The sequence below is a fragment of the Carica papaya genome, chromosome 1 (genome assembly GCF_054855325.1).
Source record: "Carica papaya isolate Zhongbai chromosome 1, ASM5485532v1, whole genome shotgun sequence".
NCBI lineage: Eukaryota > Viridiplantae > Streptophyta > Magnoliopsida > Brassicales > Caricaceae > Carica > Carica papaya.
The window spans coordinates 6,564,361-6,587,452 of NC_142309.1; the positions used below are offsets into that span (position 1 = coordinate 6,564,361).

At 34.5% G+C, this 23,092-nt stretch overlaps 1 protein-coding gene across 3 annotated transcripts; it reads left to right on the forward strand.

Moving 5' to 3' along the window:
* Window positions 1-306: 306 nt before the first annotated feature.
* On the forward strand, window positions 307-23,005 carry LOC110820232 (uncharacterized). 3 transcript variants are annotated; one of them, XM_088216995.1, is made up of 15 exons: window positions 307-538; window positions 1,063-1,214; window positions 1,305-1,362; window positions 1,662-3,168; window positions 3,466-3,497; window positions 5,356-5,488; window positions 5,795-5,892; window positions 9,036-9,080; window positions 9,257-9,362; window positions 10,156-10,282; window positions 12,037-12,152; window positions 20,263-20,339; window positions 20,748-20,882; window positions 22,091-22,159; window positions 22,317-23,005. In XM_088216995.1, the coding sequence occupies exons 2-15, from the start codon at window positions 1,069-1,071 to the stop codon at window positions 22,587-22,589; spliced, it is 2,922 nt and encodes a 973-aa protein (XP_088073121.1). In that variant the 5' UTR covers window positions 307-538; window positions 1,063-1,068; the 3' UTR covers window positions 22,590-23,005. The 3 variants fall into 3 exon arrangements, 2 of the variants coding, with proteins under 2 accessions (XP_088073121.1, XP_088073120.1); XM_088216994.1 differs by lacking the exon at window positions 307-538 and adding an exon at window positions 761-799; XR_015818157.1 differs by lacking the exons at window positions 307-538; window positions 22,317-23,005 and adding an exon at window positions 761-799 and having other exon boundaries at window positions 20,734-20,882.
* Window positions 23,006-23,092: the final 87 nt, after the last annotated feature.

Below are 23,092 nucleotides of genomic sequence, written 5' to 3' on the forward strand. Positions count from 1 at the left end.
ATTTTATTTAAAAATTACGAATTAAAAACATTACTTAGTAAACTTTATAATCGGTTGATTCATTATTATTATATTATTAAAATTATAGTTATTAAATTGAGTTTATATTTTGTGATAATTAAATTTTTTTAATTTGAATAATTAAAATAAATTAAAGAAATTTGACATAATTTTTTTATCTCTAAAAATATATATAACGTTAAAATATCTTTTATAAATAATTTGAAATTTTTTTTAATAGTTTTGTATAGTACCCCTTAAAAAGAAAAGAAGAAGACCAGAAAATGAGAAAAGGCCACTAACGTAATATCAGCGAAGATGGTCAACTAGGCAGCGGTAGTAATTTTTCGCAATCCCAAGTTTCTTGAATACCGTTTTTTTCTCTCTCTACAACCTTCTCTGCCATATAAAATGCCTCACTCTCCGCGCCATTGCTGCTTTGGGTTGCATTGCAACACAAATCTCTCATTGATCGCCATTAGTGTTAAACATGAGACTTTTGCAACTCTTTTGATATTACTTCCCTTTTTTGTGTCAGGTTAGTGAACAACACATTAAATCTCTTTCTTTCTTTAAAATCTGATTCCTTATCCAACAAATCTCATGTAAATCTGATTTTCCTTAATATCAACCAATACCCATTTGATTTTAGAAGGAAGGGAATTTATTGATATTAAATTTGTGTGTTAATCTTTGTTGCTTTTTTTTTTTTTTTCTCCCTATCCGAGTATAGGATCACAGTAATGTATCATCATTGTCGATTTGTATCTGTTATATGAGTGTGGCCTATGGTTTAAAGGTGCCTGTCTACTATACCTATGTTTTATGATTTTTCTGTTTAAATGGGTTATTGTCTCATTTGTTGCGGTAGAATTTTTACTGATTAAAATTTTAGTTTTTATCATGATAAACATTCTATTTTTTATGGGTTTCTTTTTTCTCTGTTAGTAGCTTCATGGTTTGATCGGTTGAGGATTGTTTGCTTATCAATTGCTTAGCATATCTTCTTCAAAAGAAAAAGAAAATTTCTTAGCGGGTGAAGTTGCTGACTTTTGTTGACAGGAAAAAATGGGTGTCATGTTGATGTCCGGCTTGACATCTGGGATCCTTCCCTTCCGCCCTGTTGTTTCTTCTGTCAAACGTCGTGGGCGGGTCTCAGATTTACATAATGGGCATAGCCTTCTGAGCTCTGGAGGCCCTTCTCGTGTCAAAAGGTCTTTTAAGTTGAAATATGTTCCTTTTTGTTTATGGTGAGTCCATTGGGCTGCGCTTAGTTTGTTTGCTTCACCATGCTGGTCTTGCAGGAAATTTCTGCATAATGAAAACTGGAAGCCGAAATCAAGAGCTATTGTTTTTTCTACGGTAAGTCTTTTTATTGCTCTTTTCAATAGCTCTTTTCATATAAAAGATTGCAGATGTTGGGTTAAAAGTTTGTTTAGATACTTTTCATAAAAGAGCTTATAACATCACAATATGAAGAGAAGTCAGTTATGTTTACCAAAAATATATTTCTAGTTGATTCATGCAAATCATACCATAGTTTAATGCTCACCCTTTATGAGAAAAGATGATTTTGCTTGATATGATGGTTTTTCTCTGAAGGAGTGACAATGTGTCAACTCTTTGGGGGTTAATTACTAATGGTTGAATTTCCATGACAGGATGATTCTACTGATGCTTTTGCAGATGGTTATGGCGATGGTTATTCATCATCAAGGAGTGGAGTTTTGAGAAAAATAGAAGATGAATTAACAGAAGTGAAAAAGGCTCTTTCTGAGGCCCAAGCCAGACAAGGAAGTATTGAACAAGAGAGAAATCAATTGCTTGACGAGCTTGCTAGGGCTGAGGTGAAACAGCAGGAGTATGTAGCCGCCATCTTGCATGACAAAGAAATTGCTATTGCCGAACTTGAGGCAGCCAAGTCTCTGTTCCATCAGAAGCTGCAGGCATCAGTGGAAGAGAAGTTTGCATTGGAATCTAAGTTGGTCCTTGCAAAACAAGATGCTGTTGAACTTGCAGTACAGGTTGAAAAGTTAGCAGAGATTGCTTTTCAGCAGACCACATCTCAAATATTAGAAGATGCTCGGATGAGGGTTTCAGCTGCAGAGACTTCTGCTGCTGAAGCAGCTTATCAAATTGAAGAGCAAATCAGGAATGCTACTGAAGGTACCATATTATCAATTGTGGAGCAGTCAAAAAATGCTATAGAGAAGGTACTAGATGTAGCAGAAAAAGCTGGTGACCATGCAACAAAAGCTGTGGCAATATTTAGTGACAGTCTGAATCCTCTAGATGAGATTGCTTCACTCCAGCAAGAGAAGACAAAGTTACAACGTGTCATAGGCGATTTAGAGTCTGAATTATTGCTCAAAAGAAGTGAGGTTGATATGTTGAAGTTGGAGCTGGAACAGGCCCATGCGCAAGTAAATGCATTTGAACTCCGGGCCAATGATACTGAGAAGGCATTGCGTGAATTTCAGGAGTCGAGCACAAAAAAGATTCTGCAGCAGGAGGAGGGAATTAAATCAGTGGTGGAGAAAATGAAGAAAGATGCTGCAACTAGAAAGAAAGCCATGTACAAGGCTTTTAAGACTGAGATGGAGAGTGTCAGGGCTACTATAGAAGCTGTCAAAGAAACAGCTCGATTGAAAGATAATGCCTCCATTAGAAGATGTGACGCACTACAGAGATCATTAAGAGCTTCTGAAGCTGCTTCAAAGACGTGGAGACAAAGAGCAGAGAAGGCAGAGTCATTATTAACCAAGGATGGGCTAGTGGACGGAGAGGATAGAGATGCCATTTATGTGGTTAATGGTGGAAGGATAGACCTTTTGACAGATGATGATTCACTGAAATGGAAACTTCTGAGTGATGGTCCTCGTAGGGAGATTCCTCAGTGGATGGCAAGGAAGATCCGGGCTATCTGTCCCAAGTTTCCACCAAGAAAGGTTAATGCATTAGAAGTCTTGACATCAAAATTTCAAACCTTGGACTCGCCCAGTGTAGATGAAGTATGGTCAATAGCCCAAGAAAAGCCCAAGGAAGGTGATACCTTTATCGAACATGTAATTGAAAAAGAAACAATAGAAAAGAAAAGAAAGACTTTGGAACAAACCCTTCAGCGGAATACCATTCAATGGCAAAGGACCCTGGAACAAACAAAATTAGGTTAGTTTGTTTCAATAAATTTATGTTTCTTTGGACCAGAGGCAGAAGTTGATTCTGTTACAATGGGGCTTAGATAAATATAAATCACTTCATACTTTGATAACTAAAGCTACAAGGTGGAAAGAAAGAAACAAAAAATACTAATTTCTGGTCCAACTGTACAAATAGATGAAATATCAAAACTTCAAAAGCAATATAATATGTGACTGGATTCATGGAAGATTTTCAATTTTTTGGAAAAACTTGCACATAACTGATTATCTAACGTTGTATAACTTGTTGTGGACTTCAATGCAGAATCCGGAACTGGGACAGGACGTGAGATTGTGGTTAGTATATCTATTTCTAGATAAGAATTAGGAACTGATATGCTCATGCGTTGTCTCCCATGTATCATGTTCATGAAAGAGGTTGTTTGACTCCTGGTTTTTAGTTGGAACAGCATTAGAAAATTTTAGGTGTGTGAAATGCTTTTGCAAGTTTGAAGTTATTCACAGAACATGTCTATTCTCTTTGTTAAACAGATTGTCTGTTTTTTCTCTTCCTACTGATGTGATAAGCAAAATAAATTTAATTTTTATCCAGCCAAACTAGGTTCCATTATTTTCTCTTAATCTTCCATTAATTTTTTCTTCAATGTGGCCACCATTCATTAGATCTAATGTATAAGACTTAACTGGGCATTTTAGTATCAAGATTGCCAGAGTTTACATTGGTTTAATTTTCCTTCTCAAAGCAGTTTCTGTAGGAGGATGTAGTTTCCTGAGTTTTCTTCTTGTGATTGTCAGATGTATGAAGACCTGAAAATTTTTCAAAAACTTGTTTGGTTGTCTTTTTTGAGGCAAGAAGAGTCCTTCAATTACTTCAAAATTATTAACAAATTATATCTTTGCAGTGTCGCTAGTTAGTTTGTGGGATTTACTAGTGCAGTGAGCTTAGAATCTATTTGGTCAAATTAGTGCTTGTATTATGTGTTGTTAAAAGTACTGAACTATGATTTTAAGTAAAAGTAATGTTAAGGTAGAAGTAGTAAGAGTGCTAAGTGAAATTTGTTGTAAAAATTATTGTCAATATAAAATTTGATATTATATTTTATTAATTATATTATAAAATTAATAATAAATGATGAACTAATAAAAAATGTACAGCAATAAAAATTAGTTATCACTATTATTTAAATAGTACTAATATTTTTCTTAAAAAATTTTCTAATAATTTATATTAATTTTAAAATATACTTTTGTTTTACTTATTTTATCCATTTTATTCAATAATTGATAACTTTAAATTATCCTTCCTTAATTTTAATAATAAAAATTATCAGATAATTTATAATAAATATGAAGTTAGTAATAATAATTTATTATTATATTTTTAGTAAATTAATAATTTAGTGAAATTATAAAATCATTGATATATTCATTAAAAATATTATTTCAAAAAGATATATTTCAGCTTTTGATTTCATCTTTATAAATATTAGAAATATATTATATTTTTAACTAGGAAGACTTATATTTTTAGTGTTCAACAAGATTTTTGTTTCTTTATGGCAAAATCAGAAGCAAAAGCCTGGTCAAACAGACACTTACAGAGTTGCTTAATCATGTTTGCTATGTCCACTAGCCTACCCCAGATGGGATAATACAAACAAAAATTTGCAAGTTCTGGAGCCAGGCTTCTAGTTTTGTACTAATACTCAGACAAGAGTTTTCTTTGATGATTCTTGTTATGAATTTCTCCTCTTGATTCAAAAGGTTTTCTCATTTAAGGCTTCAGGTGGATTTTCCGCTGCAAGAATCTTCGTCATGTCATTTTATCCATACAGTTTATTAATTGAAAGAACCTGATTGTTCTTGTTTCCTGTGGTTCGTTCCTAGACACATTGCAGAAAATCTAAACTTGTGGACAGGGAATCTAACTGTGCATGTGATCAGATTATTTTGCTTCTTTGTCCACCTTGTCCATGTTGCTCAATCTTAAAAACCTTCATGGCATCTAGGGGGTTAATCTTTTCATAGCATATGTCATTTTTCGTCTGCATTCACAACTGCTCCTCTCTGTGAATGCCAATATAATTGCTATATGGATTAATCAAGAGAATTTGTACATTATGAGTAGACTTGTTACCCTCAGTAAGCTCTTTAAAGTTTACATTTGGTGAATCTTAGTTTATTGCTTTTGAAGTTTCAAGGTTTCAATTGGGAAAGCTGGAGAAGGCAATGGTACCTGGATTTAGCCAGCAAAACTGCTGATTTATCTCATTGTGGGGTAACAGCGGTTTGGCTTCCACCACCAACAGAGTCAGTTGCTCCTCAAGGTTTTTCTCCAGAATTTCAATATTCTTTTCATCTGTATTTCCTCAGTCAGTTCTTGTCCATTTATCAGGTAGCTTCTATGAATGTCAAAGTTACATCTTTAGTGTCCTTTCAAAAGATTGAAACTAAACATACCTTTTATTGTTCTATTAATTTAGTTACTTATAGAATTTTAGGTCCCTGAGGTACTCATAAATTGATTGATTTGCATGCCTGAGACATTGTCTTCCGTGTATACTAAGTTATGTATAAGCTTCTCCTAAGTAAATATGGGTTTGCAGTGGTCACATTGTGCTTAACATGTGCAGGTTATATGCCTTCCGACCTTTACAATTTGAACTCAGCATATGGTTCTGAGGAAGAACTAAAGTACTGTATAGAGGAAATGCATTCCCAAAATCTGCTGGTATGTTTTAATTATAGATCTTCAATTTGTCACTATAGATATCAGGCATTAAGATCAATCTTTGAGCTATTTATTCTCAAATTTAGATTTGAGCTTTTAATGATTTTATGAAATGATGTCTTCATCCTTCTGCAGATGCCAGAGAATGATTTATTTAATTGTTTATGCAAATTAGTAACTATATTCATTGTGAAAACTCAACAATTTGCAGTCACTTGTCAATAAAAAGATTGGTATTAACTTGAAATGTTTCTGGATGGCTGCATGATTTGTTGGATGGGAAATGAATTTCCATTAGATACCTAAGCATTTGTTATGGAGTTGTGATTTATCAAATATTTCTTTTTTTTTTTGTTTAGTGCAGCCAATTTGCCCTTTTGTTGTAGCTCCTTATATTGTCTCCTTTTATCATTTTTATTAACAAATTTTTCTTAGTACCTAACTGTGTATCTTTTTGGATATGACATTGTTATTAGGTAGAGAATGGAAGAAAGTACATCAGTGGAGGATAATAGATCCTTCTAAAAAAGAAAAATATCGAATTATATCAGTATGCCCTTGATTGTGTATCAAACGCGTAATAACAGTCTTTTAAGATTCACTAGAGGATTGTACTAGTAGCATTGTAACTAAAATTCAAATCATTCTGGGAAATTCAAATTAAAACTATTCTCCGTCATTTCTCTCTCTGTCTCTATTTTCTCCTAAATTCTTCTCCCTCTGTCTCTTCTCTCGATTTTCCTCTAGCTTGTCACATTCAGTCGTTGCACTGAACGTATGTTGAAGCTAAATGACTAAGGCTTCTGACAAAGTATTATTAGAGCAGTTCGATTCAGAGGCGATACAGGGTTCTGTAGCTAACTTGACGGGATCCAAAGAGAAGTTGGTGCTCGCTGAGTGACTGATGGAATTTATGACAGAAATGTACGAGTCTCAAAAACTGACCCACAAATAGTTTGACCAAATCATAGACATGTTGCACAGTAACATGTGGGTAACAGAAACGAACAATCAAGTCCACAATCTCCCTATACTCAATCTAATAAAGGAGTAATGCCTACCTTATCGATCTGTGAGGCTGGGGAAGTAGAGATTCTGTTATTTAAAGGCATCAGCCCATGGGCTTGGGCACGAAGATGCCTTAAGTATTTCATGTGAATGGAATCCCTGATGAATAGAGAGTGGAAACTGCTTTTCTGTTCTTGGGTGAGATCCTTGCCTGTGGTAAATGAGGACTTAAAATGGGACATTTTTATGGAAGAACTTTGTTGGAGATTTAAGGGGGCTGACCAGAGAGACTTTATAGAAGGATTCAACAAACTAGTAAAGATTGGGACAGTGTTGGAATATCAAGAGTAGTTTGAGCACTCACGAGCCTTTATGATGATAGATAAACACTACACTATCAGGGCGTTTCTTCATCTCTAACTTCATTGTTGGCCTAAAACCCGAACTAAGGCCTATGATCAAGTTGTTAAAACCTCAGACCCTGAACCAAGCTTTTGAGTGGGCCTTGTTGAAAGAACAACCCATAATTGAGATGACCAAGAGCCAACACTAAACTCCTTATTCTCATCCTACAATATTTTGTTAGATAGCAGTTGGGGAAATACCAAAAGAAAAAAAGATAGGCAGTGGACCACGGGTCCTAGAAGTAATAAGCAGGAAGTGGATGCTAAAAGGAACTCAGCTGCGTGTTTCTGTTCTGGGGGCTGGTATTTTCCTAGGTGTCATTATAAGCCCAAGATTGTTATGGTTGTCAAAGGGATGAAAGAAGATGAAGACGAAAGGGAAGTAAGACCAGAGGATTCAGGGTAGAGTAAGGAGGAAGCAAATACGGGAATCCTGTCATTGCAGGCGATGGAAGACTGTCGTGGTGGGAGGTCCTCTCAAGATTTAAGGACTGTTAGAAGGGCAAAACATCATTATCCTATTGGATTGTGGCAGTTCACACTCATTTCTTGATGTGGATATCACCAATCTGGTTAGACGGAGGGTCCTTGGTGATAAGGTACTCACAATGATGGTTGCAAATGACTAGAGAATATCCAGCAGGGAGGAATGGCCAAGTGTTATAACTTCTGAGTCAGAGAGCTTGAGGGATATGACATGATATTAGGAGTAGATCGGGTGAAACAATACAACCTTATAGTATTTCATTTTGTAAGTTCAACAGTGAAGTACAGGTATGAGGGAATTGAGATTACCATGAATGGAACATAAGGGAATAACCAGTGGCTGGGCCTCTCTGGAAGCAAAACCCAGAAATTACTCAAACAGAAGCAGCAAGTAGAGGATAGCATAATTTTTTTTTGGTTTGATTTGGTTTTGGTTTGAATATTCATTCTATCAGTTCAGTTCGGGTAACAAATTTCGGTCGGTTCTTTTGGTTTTGAAATTTTTTTAACTGAATCAACCCAATTAACTGAATGCTCATTCCTATCTGTGGATCCCATAAAGGAATCCTTAATTAGAATATTCTTATTCTGAGCAATAACATAAATAAAGGGAAACTGTAATGAAGAGAGTCCAGCTTCCAACCAATCATTCATCCAGAAACTCACCTTCTCCTCCAACCCAACTGTGTTACTCTTGTTAAGAGTACCATATACAAATACCTTTGTTTTAGAGGGTGCATGCATCTTCAGCCACATTCTTGCTGGTAGACTTATGGGTAATAGAGGAAAAAAGGATTTACAAGTCTAGATGTTTGAACAATCTAACATCTGCACCCTATAATCAGGTCTCAACAAAACTATAAAATGTTCAATGAGGTTGAGGAGAGCATATCAACAACTTTTCAATATTGAGATCTCTAAGAAGGACCAAGTTGCAAGATGTGTGTCCATCAGATTGGACCATGGAATTAGAAGTAGAATCATTGTATTTCTGATGGAGCGTGCTATAGAGGTGATAAACCTATTTGAATATCATTTATTTAAGTATCAATTCCACTAGTTATCATTATTATCATCATCTTCATTATTATTAATAGTATTATTATAATTATTATTATTTCTAAGAGGTCTGCAGCTTTTCTATATGTTATAATTAAATGTTTATTCCTGATATTTCTTGTTTTTATATCTTTTATTTCTTGGTAGTAAGCATAGGTTGACAGACTTTGATGCCTTCGTATACAGGCCTTGGGAGATGTTGTCCTTAATCATAGATGTGCACATAAGCAGGTATATTGTTTCATTTTCTTCCCTTATCACTTTTCCCTCTGAGTTCCTTAGTTGGTATCATATGATATTTGAGGTCTTACCTCAGATAAACAATTTTCCCGTAGTCCTTGTAATATGGACTTATTATGAATGCTGTTTTCATGTCATTTGAAGACTGACATTATTCCTCACTATAGAGTCCAAATGGCATTTGGAATATTTTTGGAGGCAAGCTTGCGTGGGGTCCTGAAGCAATTGTTTGTGATGATCCAAATTTCCAGGGCCAGGGAAATCCCTCTAATGGTATGTAATTTAGAGAGTCAACTTTCTATAGAACAGACAAGAGCTAATCTATAGCAGGAAACAAAGAAATCACAATACTCAAAATGTAGCGCTCACATACGAAGTCCCCCCAAAACTCTCTCTCTCTTTCTTTCATTCATTCTCTTGACACATACTTGCATACACTGGTGATAGATGTACTCTTCTAAGAAAAAGTATTAGAATTCTTTTCTTTTTGTGATGAAAAAAGACCGAAGAAAAGAGAAGTTACAAGAAAGATGGAGAGGATAATATATCCTCCAACACAAAAAAGAGAAAGAAATCAAAAAGTTAGAAAAAGAAGAAAGCAAAATGCCTTTGAAAATAATTGAACCCATTCCCTTCGCAAAGTGGATAAAAGCATTCCTGAAAAAAAAAAAACATGGGCTTTACTTTAAAGAGAAGCAAAGAAAATTTTCATATCCCAAACCATTTCAAGTGGTTCAAACCAGTGTTTTGGGAATTCTTTTATTTCCTTCCAACAAAATGACCCCGAAACTAGTGAAACTGTCCACCTCCACAACACCTTATTTTCCTTGATCCCCTCTATCCTGAAGAGTGATAGAAATAAATATCTCCATGTAGGGGGAGACACACACACAACTCAGGACATAGAAAACACCCCATCTCTGAAAAAGGTCTTACAATGAAGGAGACATTTTGATACCCAGTGATTATTCTGGTTATGCCTTATACATACAATGGGATGGTATTGCCTTAAAAAAAGAAAAATGGTACTTCATTCATAATTGAATTGTCTTAGTTCTGGTTGCAGGTGATATTTTCCATGCAGCACCAAACATTGATCATTCCCAGGATTTTGTACGGAAAGATATAACGGAGTGGTTAAATTGGCTTCGAAATTACATTGGTTTTGATGGATGGCGCCTCGACTTTGTAAGGTAAAGGTTTTTTTTCCATGTTATTGATTTTTACATCCTTTTTCTACCATTTAATGCAATAGAGATTTAATATTTACTAAATTATATTAGATTGCCTATATCTCAAACTGGACCTAACTTTAAATTTGATCTTTTTAGTACTTGTAGCTTCTAAATATTTCAACTTCAGTTCTACAATTACTTTTCTGGTAAGATGCACAAAACATTGACTCACGCACGCTTCATAGACGTATTAAGATAATTATTAGCTAGAGATTAATGATTAACCTAATTACATTACATTACTTTTATATTAAAACACCCTGGAAATTGGCTCTCATAAATATGTTAGTTTAATCACTCTGATGGAAGAAGATTATGGGTCTCTGATTTACTGTGAATCTTGTTTTTTCTTATTCAAGTTTTTCCTTTGAACTTGGTATTTTATCGAGTAGTCCTGTTTTTTCATGAAGCTACTACAAATTAGCGAGCTATTTCTATTTGAGTCTTTTATAGTTCTTGGAAAACTTGAGAAACAAGATTTTCCTTCTTGGTAGTTTACTTTTGACGCATTCTGTTGTAAATTAACACACCTCTGGTCCAGAATTTAGTGGAAAAGTATGCAAGGGATTTCCTCATGGGAAGTATAAAGAAAAAGTTTGCAAGAATATAGCATTCTTAGTTGTATTTGTCTGTGTGTTTACAGTTGGCTTTGTATGTCTTCAAAGTCAATTGTTTGTTGTTTGAATTTGTCAGTTTTTCTATGACCAGTTTGTTTAAATTTATCTAAGGCAATTACTTAATTTTAAGGAGCAGTTTCTATCTTTAGAACATCAGCTATCTTCTAATTCTGTAAGCTTGAAGAAGGCTACAGCAGAATGAATAAAGCTGTTTTTGTCTGATAAACAGGAAGTTTTGAGTTCTTCCCTAAAACTCAAAGAGATTGTTGAGTTCTCTCAGAGGAGCTCGTTAACATTAACCATTGGAGCAAAAGGAAGAAAAACAGCTACAAACTCTATCCTTTGATCAGATTTTGTGCTATCCGGACCCATGACTAGATCTAACTTAAAATCCTAAGACGATCTTTTGCTCTCAATAGGAGAAGTTTAGCATTTAATTAAGAGTTTCATTTTTTTTTTTCCACAATTTATAAAACTCCAGTAAAGAATTTTTTCTGAAATTCCTTATTAGTGTCCAGAATAATCAAACCCGTTACTTGATTAAGGTAACAGCTACTGCTCTGTTTTCTCTCACCTTCTTTCCCGTGATCCTTCTTGTTAGAGAATGATCAAGCTAATTAAGTGATTGGGCGGCTAGAATCAGTAATCAAGCTGATTAAACCATTGCTAGAGAGAAGGGTGAAGTTTGATATTTTACTAAGAAGTGACCTTGTGGGACTTAATTTGAGACATCTAGAAACTACGGCTTCTAAAGAAATGCAATTAAAAGTATGTGTTAGATTGAGAGCCATAAATGTGTATGTCATTTTTATTTAATTGGCTCTTACTACATTTCAAAAGTTCTTTACTTAAAAATGGAATTCTTTTCTGAAAAAAATTAAATTCTGACCTGGTTGGGAGTTAGCTTCAGCATTCTCGTGATGTGGGACAGGGAAACCTTTCATTTGCATGCTTATTCTTGTCCTAGACCTTGATATAGCTGAAATCTATATACACTAGGAATGATTTACTGAAAGCAAGAACAAAGAAGAGCATTCACAGCATCATGTCTATACTTTATAAGGGAAAATTGCTGAATTTTTCTCTTGTTTGCAGAGGATTCTCTGGTACATATGTCAAAGAATATATTGAAGCTTCAAACCCTGCATTTGCTATTGGAGAATACTGGGATAGTTTAGCTTATGAACATGGTGACTTGTGCTACAATCAAGGTAATCACTTAGCTGTTTTCAGATTTAATAGGTAAATTATTTTTTTAGTTGGAATATTTTTTGAGAGAAAAACAAAGCACATGGGGATGCAACTCAAATACGAAAGCTTTATTTACCATTTAAAATATCAACAAGGTCCCCCCATACTCTCAAACAAACTAAAAGGATAACCCCTAAAACAAAAAATAGGGAGTCTAGAACTATAAGTCCCCAATTCTATTGAAGGAGAAGCATTGCCATCAAAGTCCATTTATTCATCTCCTTCAAGATAAACACAAGGTCACCAAGGGGATAAGAGATATACGTTTCTTCCTACTCCTATCACCCGGAATGTTTGGCAAGCCAAATTTACTCATCCACAAAGCTTGACATCACCCAGTTCAGATTAGGGAACTACAAGAGGTGCATTATAGCTGAAAGGATAAGGGACACAACAGCGAAAGGAGAATAAGGAAAGTTAGTGCATGCCTCCCTCTCTCTTTCACACATAGGCAGACACACACACACACAGAGACATCCACACATGACTGCATGCACAACCTTTTCTCATTCTTGCTTTATTGTAGTGTTCTTTCTCCTTGCAGCTATAGTGCACTGCATGGAGTTTCGTAGTTTAAGCTGAGTGATAGCAAGCTTTTTTATTGCAAAAATTTGGGTTTTGCCAAGGGAATCCAAGTGACAGGAGAAGAAAAACTCATGTCTTTTATCCGCTTGGCTATCTTAGGGGTTAATTCAAATGAGGCAGAGTAGATTTTGTGGTAGGTAATTTGAGATGGAGTAGGCTTTTGATTTTGTTGAAACTGATAATGAAGTGGGGTAGGTAAGGAGGGAGCAGATCTTGGTGGTGGGTGGTGAGATATCATCTAGGAATTTGGTTTTATCCGAATTGATAATAAATAATGGATAAGATGATATGTTGGTGACACAGGATGAGACAGGGAGGGAGAGAGGTGATAAGAGATATTAGTACCGTACTAAGTCTTTCTTTGATCACCTCAGTGGACATCGAACTTCTAACCAGATTCCAATTGCACATAAATTTTGGCAAGTTTCAGTTTCATCAAAGGTAAAGGTGTTTATATGGACGACTTTAAATTGAAGGCCTAACATTAATGAGATGCAACAAATCTGTCGGTCTAATCGAGCTCTATTTCCGGATATTTTCTTCATGTGCTACAAAGGAGATGAAACACATTCCCGTTTGTTCCTACATTGTGCTGGAAAGTATGGACAAAAGTATTTGATCTATTTGGTCTAGGTTGGGTTCAATCCTATGACAGTGGAATGTTTGTTGATCTTGAGCTTTCATGGGGAAGGTGTCCAAAAGGTGGCAAAACCCTTCTGGCAAGGGCACTCGTCACAGGATTATGGATTGTATGGCTTGAATGGAATTGTAGGATCTTTTATGATTGCTTCTCCTTGTTTTAGGAGCTATGGATTATCTTAATGTTTTGGGCGGCATTATGGACCAAAGCTTATGGAACTGTTTCGATTTAGCTACTCCAAACTTAACCGGAAGTGGAAAGCAATTATTTTGTCCCCATAGGCTATTTTGTTTTCACGTTAATTTTTGCTTCAATTGTGTTATTTTTTCTTTATTTTTCATTTTGAGGAGGATGCCTTATTCTTTATAACTACATTCTTTTCATTATTTTCTTAATAATACTTCTTTTTCTATTAAGAAAAAGAGAGATTAGTTTCTTTTTGCTCTTATCACCTTGAATGCCTTGTTAAACCCAAATTGTTTTAGCCACTTGCTATCATGCAGTTCAAATGAAGGAACTCCAAGGCAGTGCACTGGAGTTGAAAGAAGAAAGGATACTAGAAAAGGTTGTGTATGCAAGCGTGTGTATATGAGAGAAAGGAGGAAGCAGATCTTAGTGGTGGGTGGTTAGAGAGAAAGAGAGAGAGCAGATATCAGTGCTGGATGGTTAGAGATAGAGCAGACCTTTGGTTTTGTGCAAGCTGGTGATGAAGAGCATCGGAAATGATGATGTGTTGGTGATGTGAGACTAAACGCATGGATAAAAGAGAGAGAGGGAAGGAGAGAGCATACTTAATGGTGGTTGGCTAGAGATGGAGTATGCATTTGGTTTTTTGCAAATTGATGAGGAAGAATGGAGACATGATGCTTTGTTGGTGACACAGGATAGAAGCATGGATAAATTATTTTGATCTCATTAAAGTTTGCGAGGATGTTTTGACTACGTCTAGATGCATAAGCTAAATTGGTTAAAGATGAAGAAGACGTTTGGTTTGTCCAAATTGATGATGAAGAATGGAGGAGATGATGATGCATTAGTGACAAAGGAGGGACGTGTGGAGAGAGGGACAAAGGGAGGAAGGGATTATTTTAGTATTGGGTGGTTAGAGATAAAGGAGGCATTCGGTGTTGATAACACTAGATGAAAGTGTGGATAAGATAGAGAGGGAGGGTGGGAGCATACTTCAACAGTGGATAGTTAGAGATGGAGTAGGAATTTTATTGTTTGCTAGATCAGGGATGGATTAAGAGAGAGAGGTGGTAACTTCAGCCTGACTCATGGGTAAGAGAGAGAGGTGGGTGGGAGCAAATCTTAATGGTGGGTAGTTAGAGATAGAGGACATTTTCGTTGTGAGTAATTAAAGATGGAGTAGGCATTTGATTTTGTGCAAACTGATGAAGAATGTAGAAGATTATGACGTGTTGGCGACACAACACATAAGCCAAAGAACGAATGGAGGGAAAATGCAAATCAAAATTAGTGTTGGGTGGTTAAAGATGGAGAATATATTTGAAGTTGTCCAAACTAATAATGAATAATGGCGGAGATCATCATGCATTGGTGAAGTATGATCAAAAGAAAAAGTTTACATTCTCGTATGGTTCTTAGGGTAACTATCACTCTATACATAGTTCTAAAGGCTAATGTGAAAACAATCAATTATTAGTAGAGGATGATTGCACATTCAACATAGTCAACCGGGGCAGACAAAATGTGTTCTTTGGCCAGAAATCTAAAATGAAATTCATTTCTGGCTAGATTGTTCAGAGCCTTTGGCAGACCATAGAGAAAAACCTACCTACTAGAGGAACATTTGGAAGGATTTTGGTTTTACAAAAAGAAAGGTCTATTAAATATGAGGAGGTTTTATAGGGAGAAGTTTTCATATTATATGTTTGAAGGTCACAAAAATGAGTGAAAATAGGTGTTCAATAGTATTTACAACAGAGGCAAAGGTAAGACTTGATGTGGAGAGACCTAGAGGAATGCAAGCAAAAGTGAGACCTTCTATTGGTAGTACATGGAGATTCTAACCTAATTTTGAACAAAAATGAAAGGTCTATTGAGCACTTTTCGAGAATTTGCTACTAAGAGTTCAATAGGACTCTTGACAGACTTAATTTAATGGATTTACCTCTCATAGAAGGTAAATAGACCTAATTAAATCAAAGAATCACCTCGAGATGCTCAAGAATTGATAGGTTTTTCGTGTCGATTTCTTGTCAATTATTTGCAACAAGTATAAGCCAAAAACTTTGCAGTGGACCATATTTACTTTCCTGTTGTCATTGTCTCTAATGAGATCAAGTGGGCCCTTGTCCATTCAGATTTGAAGACAAATTGTTGAAGGTTAATGGTTTCTGTGATAAGGTCAATGAATGATGGAGAAGGACAATGGTAAATGGTTGAGCTATCCAATGAATATATATATATATATAGATATACAATCTTTTCCAAGACATCGAGACAATTGATAAGATGAATAAGAAAGATGTCTTGTCTGCTGAAGAACTGGCTCACAAGGACCCTTAAAGTTTGAATTGGCAAATCGATTACAAATGGAGGAAATATTAGGAAGATAAAAATTGAGAGGCAGGTGAATTAAGGAGAGGAATAAAAATACAAAATTCTTTCATAGTATGACAAGTCACCACAAGAGGATCAACTATGTTGAGGAAATGGAGATTGATGGTTGAGTTATGAAGCGCAATGAGCAATTAGACAATGGTTAGGAAGTTTTTCAACACACTATATGTTTGGGTGGAGGCTCAAACTGGATGGTATTAGGTTCAGATCCTTGGACAAGAGAAATGGTGTATCGCTTAAAAGAGAGCTTACTGAAGAGGAAATTCTTGAGGCACTCATGCTATGTAGAAAGGATAAAACCCTTTGTCATGATAGTTTTGACATGTTTTATTTAAAAATTCTAGCATGTAATGAAAGTGGATATTGTAAAGCTCCTCAAAGAATTGTATAAATTGGGCTCTTTTTGTAGATTTTTAAACTCTGTGTTCTTGGTAATTATCCATTAAGATAGAGGGAATAAATAATATAAAAGATCTTAGACCTATCAGTTTAGTTGTTAGCATCTATAAGGTCATTGTAAAGATGTTAGCTAGAAGTATGGTCAAGGTAATGAACAAAATAGTCGGCGAATGTCAACATACTTTTGTAGAAGAAAGGAAAATTATGAAATTGGTGCTAGTAGCTAATGAGGTCATAAATGATCTGTTATCCTGAAATAGTTAAAGGATGTTATGTGAGTTAGATATTGAGAAAACCTATGATAATATTAATTGGGGCTTTCTTGATCATATGATAAAGAGAATAAGCTTTAAGAATAAATGGTGCAAGTTGATTAACTCTTGTATTACTGCTATATTATTTACAGTCATGGTGAATGGAGAACTATCTTCTTTTTTTCAAGACATCCAGAGCGTTGAGACAATGTGACATTTTATCTCCCGAATTTTTTATTGTTATGAGAATATTGAATAAAATGTTTTTAAGAGATAGGGAGATAGATATGTTTAGAGGCCTTAAAAGAGGGAGAGAGCGAGCACATGAAGTGGTAACTTGTTTTTTGCTGATGACATTCTTGTATTTTCTGAGTTGGATGAAGGGCTTTGCTCAATCTTAGATGTGTTTTCTTGGGATTCCAAGTGGTTGCAGGCCTAAATGCCAATCTTACCGAGTTTGGATTGATGAGATTGGGGAATAAGAGTGATGCTGCTAGGTTGGTAAGTGTCTCGTGGTGTAAAAATGTGGACCTGCAAATTAAGTACCTAGGGCTGCTGTTGGAGGCCATTTTAGGAAGATGTAAAGATGCGGGATGTTGTTGTGGCAAGGTTTGAGAGGAGGTTAGCGAGATGGAAAAGAAATCTCTTGCCCAAAGGGAGGAGAATTAGACTAGCCAATCTACCCATTTATTTTGTCCTTTTTGATAATTCTATTAAGTGTAGTAAGGAAATTAGAATTAATCCAATGTAAATTCCTTCAACCAATTATGAGAAGAGGAAAAAATACCACTTGATGGTTTGGGATGAAATAAAAAAGTTATTTTCCCAAGGTGGTTTGGTTTTGAGGTCACTAGTGGAGATAAACATGGTTTTATAAGGTAAGTGGTTTTGGAGGTTCATGATAGAGAATGATAATCTATGATGGAGAATGACAAAGGTAAAGTTCGGCATTAGGGATGGTGGATGGTATTCTAGATAATTGTCAAGACCACATGGGAAGAACATATGGAAAAAAAATATACATGAGAATGAATAAATTTCAGGAATACATTAGGTGAAAGGTAGGCAATAGGGACAAAATTAGTTTCTAGAAGGACTCCTGGCTTAAAAGGGGAACAATCAGAGTTCAGTTTTCCCATATTTTTGTTATTGTAGGGCACAAGGATATCTTACTTCATGATTCATTTAGAGACGTTGAAGGAAAAAGAGAGTGACATGTAAATGTGATAAGAAACCTTAACGATTAGAAAATTAATAAGTATGAGACTTTACTTAATACACTCTCCTTTGTCTTTATGGATGGGAGTAATGATCGACCTGTCTAGACCTTCAATTCCGCACGGACCTTTTCAGTTACGTATTACTATAATTACCTAGTTAGAAATGATACCATTGAGACCAATTTTCCTTTCGGATAAATTTGGAAGATGAATGCTCCATCCAAAATTATTGCGTGGGAGATGGGAGGTGGGTGTATTCTTGCTATTGACAAACAAGTTAATGAGAATGGAAAAATTATGGTGAATGGTCGTTCCTATGCAAGAGGGAGGCAGAGACTTGTAACCACATCTTGCTTTAATGCCTATTGGCATATAAGTTATGGACCATAAATTACAGATTACTGGGGAATTAGCCAGACGATGGTTGGTAGAGTTAGAGATGAGATTTAGGCCTAGAAGGGTATTAGGGATGGGAGAAAATATGTGAGTCTCATTACTCTTGCTATATCTTGGGTAATGTGAATAAAAAAGAAACAAGAAAGCTTCTGAAGGAGTGGAAGATAAGTTTGAGAGTGTTGGAGATAGATGGTTTCAAACTTTTGATTTTTTTGAGTTATCCTCTTTGTTTTATGAAGGATTTTGAAAATATTATTGATATATTGAGAGGTGTGTAAATAATTTTGTCCATAAGTTGATACCCCCTTAATACTTGTGAATTAATGATACATACCATACTTTTTATTTTAGAAAAAAAAAAAGATTGAGACCTATATAAAATTACTTAATCTCATTAAGGTTTGTAAGGATGCTTTGAAAATGCCAGTTAGCCAAATAACATAGAATTTTAATTGGATTTCATTAGAATCCACTAGAATAATAAGAATTCTCTAGCGGGAGGGAGGGAATGGGCAGATTTTAATCTTTGGTGGTTAAAGGTGGAATAGGTTGGTTTTAAGCAATCTGATGGAGGGGATTTCGGTATGTTAGCGAGACAGGAAAGAAGCGGAAAAATTTGCTTCAGTTCATTAAAGTTTATGAAGATACTTCAATAACAAACAAACTAGACAAATAATCTAAACCCTTTTAGTGTTTCCTTGGAATCTACTAGAAAAACAAAAATTCTTAGTGGGAGGGAGGAAGGAGGGAGGAAGCAATTTTCAGTGGTGGGTGGTTATAGATGGAATAGGCATTTGCTTTTGTGGAGAGTAACAATGAAGAATGGATGAGATGATGGTGTGCTGGTGATGCAGCAATGAAACATGGTTAAATTTGCTTCATGTCATTTAAACATATGAGATTACTTTGATAACTTACAAGCTAGGTAAATAACTTGAAATCTACTAGGATGATACTAGAATCTACCAGAAAAACAAGAATTCTTGGGTCTACCAAGAGGGAAGTTTTTCATTGAAGAATAATGTACAGTTTACTGAAAATTATATAGAGCTTATATATTTACTGTGTTCTCAATAGTGATTCTAAAAGAATAATGATTACTGAAATAGAAAAAGAAATTATTAATGTAATTCTTAATTAAATAGGAAAACAAATCATAACTAATTTAGTTTAAAATATAAATTGTAACCAAATTAGTGACATAATTAAAATAACGCTGAACTACTAACTTATTTTAGAATATAAATCTAAAATAAGTATTAATGCTTGAAATAATAATAATAATAACAATAACAACAATAACAATTCTGTAATTTTTTCCCGCATAAGTTGAAGATAATGATGAGGTTGGAGCCTCTTCAGTCGCAGCTTTACCATGGCAGACTAGGAAGAGAGAGAAGCAATTATTCTTCTCACAATTAAACTAGTTTTTGCTTTATTATTTGTAATATATTTTTATATTTTATATTAACTAATTTACTTAATAATTTGAGTAAACTTTGAGGGGGCATCTACCTGTTATTATTAAGGAGATGGAGGGTTAATATGGTAATTTTTTTTTTGCAGTTAGTTTGCTCTGCTGTTTATACTTGAAGGACCGTATACATACAGACACAAAATATAATTAACTTTCTTTCGCAACATATTATACATATTTTTTTATTAGTGTTTATCCATCTATCTAAATAGAAAATAATATTTACATAAGTAAAAATATATGATGTATATGATAAATAAAAATTAGAAAATATTTTTGTATACTAAATAGAATTTATAGTTTATTTTTTTGTACAGCGAATATACATAGGAAAATCCTCTTGGAAAACAGCCTCATTTTTTGATAGAATAAGAGACCTTTAATTTTATGTATATGATTGTTTGTTTTTTTTCTCTCAGACCATGTATTTTTTATTCTGGTGCTCCTTATAGTATGCAATCTGGCTTGTTGTAGAAGTAACTTAAAAGATATTTTCACTTGGAAATTTGCTAGATGCCCATCGACAAAGGATAGTCAATTGGATCAACGCCACAGGTGGTACCTCCTCAGCTTTTGATGTCACCACAAAGGTATCTTCTGGACTGAAGCTGGCGTACCCCTTCTTAGTTTATCCAGGGCAAAACATTTATGGATTCTAAATAAGCAAATTAACTCTTTGTTTAGCACATCAAAATATTTTCTGACTTTTATTCGACATTCATAAATGTTTATATAAGAGATATTAAAAGTGAAAATAAATCTTTGAAAATAATATGGCATAGTTTCAAAAGAATAAGAAATTGCTTTGGTGAGAGACCCGTATCCTATCTCCATTATCATCTTTCCCAACATTGTTTTTATTTTTAACAACTTTGTCCATATTGTGAAAACTATTATTTAAATTTAGAAAATTATTTGCATGTGTTAAGCATAGCCTTGAGTTTTGCAATCAAAATATACTGAATGTATTTGAAAATTGTTAAGGAATTGTTTTGCAGGGAATCCTCCACTCTGCTTTGCATAACCAATATTGGAGGTTGATCGATCCTCAAGGGAAACCAACAGGAGTAATGGGATGGTGGCCTTCACGGGCTGTTACTTTTTTAGAAAACCATGACACGGGATCAACACAGGTTTCTCTCTCTCTCTCTCTCTCACAGATACAGATATATAACACTCAAGGATCAGTTCTATGGATTACTTGTTTTTATACAAGAAAACACAACTTCTCCTGAGAATAATAACTTTCATAGTTATATTCTAGAAACTATCTTCACATTTATATCTCACATTCTATAAACTATCATTATACTTATCTTAATAACTAATTATTTGTTAAATAAAACTAGATTACTAAATACAATAATAACAATTCTGTTCTATCAGCCATGTACCAATCACATTCAATTGCTTGTAGCTCATAATATTATACTATTCATATTTAAAACAGGCATTGAATTCTCACTACGGAAAATTCAAGGAGGGGTTTAGAATAGTTTAAATAAAGAAATTATGCTTTAATTATAAGTAATAAGATTATATGAGTTCGAACTAGGAATTAGCTGATACGGAGTAAAAATTGAACTAGAAAGGCCCTAAATATATGTATACCCACATATGAATATTATAATTAGCCTAGTAAGAACAAAATTGGGATGAGGAATTAATAAAAATAAAATAAGGGATATTATGTAAAGTAAAAAATTGATTTCAGATTATTTTTTTTTAACTGTGATAAATCAATTGCATTCCATCAAATATAATTATTCCAAATATGATAATTTATTTGGGAATGAATTCTACTCTGCAGATAACTTCTATTCTCTTGCTGATTTGTTCCAAACCAAGTGCTGACCTTCATATAACCATTGTTTACAACTACAAAATTTTTAACTTGAGATGTTAGGTAAAGAAAGTTATTGTTGTAAAATATCTTGTACATAGCCTTTTTATTGGTTAGAACCCAGAGCTTTTCAACTCCAGCTGAGGAGAATTCTGCAAAATGAGCCAAAGGGTTCTGGTAGACAACAATATCCTTTTAGTTACTTGGGTGATAATTATTTTTAGTTTCTGCTCAAGTTCCGAAACCCAATCACACTTCATATCTGAAGATGTAATATGCTTTTATGTTTAAATTTGAATGGCTATTGACAAACTAGAGGAACTTGTCAACTGTTCTTCTGACAAAAGAAATAATACATTGTCATCCTACTTTTTTTGTTTCAAACTGAGTTTGTTCAGAGGCTTAAGTTTTGCTTATAGTTGTTTCATCTTAAGTCTAACTCCCAAAGAAACCTAGAGAAATGAGTAACTCATTTACAACTTTTTTATTTCGTTTCAGGGCCATTGGCCATTTCCACGAGACAAGCTTACACAAGGATACGCGTATATTTTAACCCATCCGGGAACAGTAAGTTCATCATAGTAATTGTTAAGACATTCTCTTGGTTTCTGTCCAGTACTACATATAGGTTTGGAAAAACTCCCTTCAGAAGCCCCCTCTTTCTCTAATCAAAACTGATATGAATTAGGATTTCACCTCACCATGCATATCTTGTGTATTGCAGCCAACAATCTTTTATGATCACTTCTATGATTTTGGGATTCGTGATATCATAACTGAGTTAGTAGAGGCCCGTAGACAGGCTGGGATTCATTGTCGAAGCACTGTCAAGATATACCATGCGAACAATGAAGGTTATGTTGCAGAGGTTGGTGATACGCTAGTGATGAAACTTGGACATTTTGATTGGAATCCCTCAAAAGAAAATAGTTTGGATGGGAGCTGGCAAAAGTTTGTGGATAAAGGATCGGATTATCAAGTGTGGTTAAGACGATAACCAAAAAATCCGATGAGATGAGAAGTTGGAAACTTTAACATAGGCATTATGCAGAAATTAGCGATTAACAATTGCTTGCTGGAGGAATGACTTCTGCGATATGGCTGTTGATGGACTTAATTTAAATACACACATCATTTCATCAATGAATCAAGTGTCAACTAGGATCAAGATGGCTGATCTTGATGAACATTGTCTTCTAATAAGTGTAGAGACCTCAATAATTCTCCCAGATAAGAAAATATGTAATTGTTAAGTATTCTTTAGAATAGCTCTTTCTTTTTTTGTCTATTTTCTATTCAGAATAATTGTATATTATATACATTATTGTAAATTCTAATATTTAACTCATGTAATTTGAGTTTGTTCCTCTGATTCCAATCAGTTGAGCAAAGCCAGCAGCCTCATGTTATTTTCTTGTGCTGAAGGTCTGGTCTTGATTCGTCTGAAACTGTTATTATACCAAATTAATTTGATATCGAAAGAAAGTAATAAATAAGAAT

Bases quoted from the DNA above. Each gene is read 5' to 3' on its own strand.
- LOC110820232 (XM_088216994.1), top strand. From the start codon at position 776: ATGAGTGTGGCCTATGGTTTAAAG. The intron at 3,169-3,465 runs GTTAGTTTGTTT...ACTTCAATGCAG, and splicing joins CCTGGAACAAACAAAATTAG to AATCCGGAACTGGGACAGGA. The intron at 10,283-12,036 runs GTAAAGGTTTTT...TCTTGTTTGCAG, and splicing joins TGGCGCCTCGACTTTGTAAG to AGGATTCTCTGGTACATATG.